Source organism: Ovis canadensis, chromosome 20 (genome assembly GCF_042477335.2).
Source record: "Ovis canadensis isolate MfBH-ARS-UI-01 breed Bighorn chromosome 20, ARS-UI_OviCan_v2, whole genome shotgun sequence".
Taxonomy (NCBI): domain Eukaryota; kingdom Metazoa; phylum Chordata; class Mammalia; order Artiodactyla; family Bovidae; genus Ovis; species Ovis canadensis.
In genome coordinates this window covers 41,826,671-41,831,117 of record NC_091264.1, presented here as the reverse complement: position 1 = coordinate 41,831,117, position 4,447 = coordinate 41,826,671, and the positions used below count along the sequence as shown (strand labels likewise).

Below are 4,447 nucleotides of genomic sequence, written 5' to 3'. Positions count from 1 at the left end.
GTCCTTGTCATGTTTTTGATGGGGGCAGGGTCAGGTGTGGGCAGGTGTAGACAAGTTAAAGGTAACTGGGCGTGGGGTTCAAACAGCATTGCAGAGCCCTGCCCACTACACTTGGCCTTGTGGCTTCCTCAATGGCCTGCCTCAAACAGCCCACATCCATCCCACCCTCTGCTCGGCTGGAGATCAAAGTATGAAGATTATGAATCTTGCCAGCCTTAAACATACCCTCCAAAATCTAGGAAGTTCACAGGTGATGTCAGGTTTTTCCACAAGAGGAAGGAAAAAACCACCACGAAAACACAAGAGCAAACACAACAGGTCTGCGTCTCAGAGTCCCCTGGAGCTGAGGCACCTGCGTTCTTTCCAGGGTCCTGGCAGCCAGGACCGGCTGTGTGGGAAGTCTTAAGTGAAAGAGGTGAGGGAGTACAGAGTACGCAGGTAGGCCCGCAGAGGCAGGCCCTTTGATTTTAATTTGAAGAACTGCAAGCATGCAGAAAGCAATAATGAATTTTCATAACTCAAGCCTTCCCCATGCATTCAGTACATACTGGACATACCGCTCTGAGCCAGGCCTGGTATTAAGAAGCACCAGGACATGCAGGTGAGTACAGCCAGGTATCCACCCCTCTGAATCTGGTGACCCAGTACCAGAATTATGAAACGTTCTGAAAAGTAGTGCACCCCTGTGGCTGGGAGGCCCAACCCCAGCTCCTCTGTCACCTGGGTAAATCGGTCTCGGCCTCACTATGGTCACCTCTAAAGTAGAGATAGTGTGTCAGGATTGAGAGAATGTGTATCAGTGTGTGCACACAAATAGAAGTTACGGGCTCAAAAGAAGTTATAGGCTCAAAAACAGATATGCCTTAGAGACAAAGCACACTGGTTTTGCCCTATTTAGTTTTAAACCATTTTGGCCATAGAGATGTTTGCACACTTTTAGATGGGTTTTTGTGAACTTACACGCCTGTGTTATACCACTCGCCAAGTTAGCATAAAGGCCTTTATCAGCACCTAAAGCTGCCTTCGGGCCCCCTCTTAGAACCTCCCCTGTCCCAACCCTCAGGAGTAGCTACTGTCCTGAATTTCATCGTGTTCTTGGTAAAAGTGACATCACACAGGATATACTCTTACCTATACAACATTTTGCACTTGGATTTCTGTGGCCCCTGTGACTGCCTATGTGCTGGTGGGAGAAACCAATGTTTGTTTCTAGATCAGGAAGCAGTTGGAGGTAAAGAGGTACAAGCCACTATGTTCCTCTTTTGCCTGCATCTTTTCCCCCATGACCTCTGACTTCAGTATAAGTCAAAGGCCCAGGTCTGTACAGCTCTAGCAAGTCAAACTGGAAGGCAGCCTTAGAGGCTGAGAAGCCCAAGGCCCGAAATTGAGGTGAGTTACCGTGATCCTTGAAAAAGGAAATTAGCCTGGGATTAGAGAGGACACTAGGCCTTAGCATCTCTCCACAGAACTCCTTCCCTACCCTCTCCTTCCTGGGACTGGTTCTTTCACAGCTCCACTCCCACCAGCATACCCCCATGGACCTCCTGGCCAGTCTCCACCCAGCTCTGGGTCTGACAGCATTTCTGAGGACATCCACTACCCTTCCAGTTTTAGCCACAGGAGGGCTTCCAGTTCCTCTTGAGTCAGACACAGCAGGGCAAAGCAGGAGCCGAGCTCCGCAGGTCGGGGAGCCCTTTACCTGCTCCCATAATGGAATAGTCAGGTAGTACTACACCCCTCAACCTCCATATCCACCAGAAGAGAGAGGCAAACCAACAGTTTGTACATCTATTTATTTGGGAGCAACAGCTGGGGACTTGGGGTGAGAGAACTGTCGTGGGAAAAGAAATGAAGCAGGGCAAAGGGGTATCCTTGAGGTGGGAGCAGACAGGAGGAACAATGTCAGAGGACTTGAAGGAAAACTGCAGAGAATTCTGCAGAGGGAGAGTGGGAAGGGGCAGAGTGGAAATTGAGGGGTGTTGAGCGGCATCAATCAAGAGGCCGATGGGGCTGGGGTCTAGTACCTGCCGCTGAGGGTGGCAGGGAGGGCTGCTCGGGGGAGGGTGGACAGTGTGCCGACTGTCCCCAGGTGGAAATCAGGAGGGCAGCTGGAAATTGGCAGGATTGTACTCCTGAGGTCTCTACAGAAGTTCTAAGGAACATATAGGATTCTCTTCTGAGGGTTATTGCAGAAATTCTGGAAGCAGCATCGAGAGAATATCCAGAAGCCAAACACTGGAGAGGCGCGGGTGTATGAGCAGTCACTCATCTGTTCCTTGCTGCGGCAGTCACTCACCATGGTCTCAAAACCACTGTCTGGGGACAGACAGCAGCAATCAGTGACATGGAAGTCCCAGGCAAAGCCCTGAGCCCTCCCATCCCCTCATGCCACAGAGACTGACCATCACTGACGCCCTACCCCAGCCTGGACCCCAGAAAGGCAGATCCCTGAAATTGGACAGGGTCAGGGAATGCCAGGGAGTCACCAGCCATGAGCTCTGGGGAAGTTTCCCATGGAAGGTTGGTGGGAAAGAGCCATTCCAAACAGTGACAGGGACTTCCCTGGTGGTCCAGTGGCCAGGACTCTGAGATCTTAATGCAGGGGCCCCAGGTTTGATCCCTGGTCAGGGAACTAGATCCTGCATGCTGCAACCGAAAGATCCCACTAAGCAACTAAGATCCAATGAAGCAACTAGGATCCCATGAAGCAACTAAGACCTGGTGCATCTTTAAATAAATGTGTGTTTTTTTTTTTTAATTCCTCTGGGAAGGTAAAGAGGAGGACAGCAAAAGACCAAACTCTGGTGAACATGAGCTGTTAAGGCTCCAGAAGAAAAAGGCAAGACTCAGTGAAGGAGGCTGAGAAGACACAATGGAAGATGTAGCAGAAGAATGGTGCTGGCAGGAACTACCGCTGACAGACGGGGAGAAGGCAGCCCGAGGAAAGGCCAGTGGATCTGGTGAACTCCAGGCCTGCGAGGCTGGGTGTTATGAGGGTGAGCCAAGAAGGGAAGAGGAATGGAAGTAGCGATGTGGAGTAGCTCTAAAGGAAAGGAGAGAGAGAGAGGGAGTGATAGAACAGTATCTTAGAGTTGTGGGAACCAGTTGGGGTGCCGCTTAGAAGGCTGGTAGAGACTCAGTTCAGGAATGGACTGGACCCAAGATGAAAGGAAGAGGCAGCTTACTGTTCTTTATGATCAGAGTCATGCAACTGCTGCCCTTTGGGACAAGGCAGGTGTCAGATCCCAGAAGGCATCCCAACTCCTTGGTCTCAAAGAGGCATCGATAGCAGCTTAGGTATTTGTTGAAATATTTCTGTTTAATGGGTTCTTGATCATATATCTCAGACTGACCTGGAACACAGAGAAACACTGACCCCAAACCCACCTAATTCCCAGACTGATCGACCCCATTGTTCCCTCCTACCTCCCTATTCAGAAAACCATAAAATGACTAATTCTTGAAAACCATCAGGCTTAATCTAACATCAGAAGCTTTAGTTCTCATAAAAAAATTTCTACTCTCTACTCTCATACCTCCTGAAATGAGGAACTCATTCATTTAACATGCATTTGAGGGGCTAACATGCTTAGCACTCTACAAACCTCTAAATTTAAAGGTTAGGCCAAGGCAGTTCATTCCAACTTTTGGCAGCCCTGTTAAGACAGTGCTTCCTCTGTGACTTGGTTTCACTGTCCCTCACCCAACCCCCAGATTCTCTTTTGAATATGCTTTCTTAATCTGTAATGTTCAGAGTGTGAAAACCTCAGAGTGTATCATCACAGGACAGGAAGAATTTCTCCTTTCTGTAGCCAAGAGACTTCAGCCCAGGGCCACATTGTTTGTTTGGTTGTCCTTTCACTGAACAGACTCATGAAACGTTGTCCACCAAAGCCCTCCCCAACTACACCATATTCATTTCCCTCCTCCTCTGGTCCTGGGCGCAGATCACATGTTACTGAGCCCCCAAAACCTGCTTTCAGACTCAGCAGAGCACTTGGTATGAGGCAGATGCTGAGCAAACACTTTGGATCTGGTTTCTGTGTAGATGGTGCTTTGCAGCCAAGTGGAGTTATCAGGCTGAACTTAGCCTTGTTCTATGCTGTGTATCCTGAGGCTGTCATCTGGCACGTTCCCCCAACCCTCCCCATCCTGTATTGCCCTCAGATTCAAAGAGATTCCCCTTAGTATCTCCATTCAGGTTATTGCTGTTGAGTGAGACAGCCTTGGGGTAGTCACCAGAAATCTCCCTCAGAGCGAATATCAGTTTGTTATCAGTCCCCGAGCATTATCCCACCAAGCCCACCCATCCCATTTTCCTCCTGCCTGGTTTTACCTGAATATTCTTGGTACATGTATGCAGATACTTGGTATCAGGGTTTCTGTATCCGGCAGGTTAGGAAACCCTTCTGACCCCATTGAACCACTTACCAAACACCAAGCTCAT

The 4,447-nt window shown here is 49.2% G+C and overlaps 1 protein-coding gene across 1 annotated transcript; it reads right to left on the bottom strand.

Moving 5' to 3' along the window:
• Positions 1-2,152: 2,152 nt before the first annotated feature.
• On the bottom strand, positions 2,153-4,447 carry LY6G5C (lymphocyte antigen 6 family member G5C). Its single transcript, XM_069562758.1, has 3 exons — positions 4,432-4,447; positions 3,186-3,353; positions 2,153-2,316 (listed from the first exon to the last, which is right to left on the bottom strand). The coding sequence occupies exons 1-3, from the start codon at positions 4,445-4,447 to the stop codon at positions 2,153-2,155; spliced, it is 348 nt and encodes a 115-aa protein (XP_069418859.1).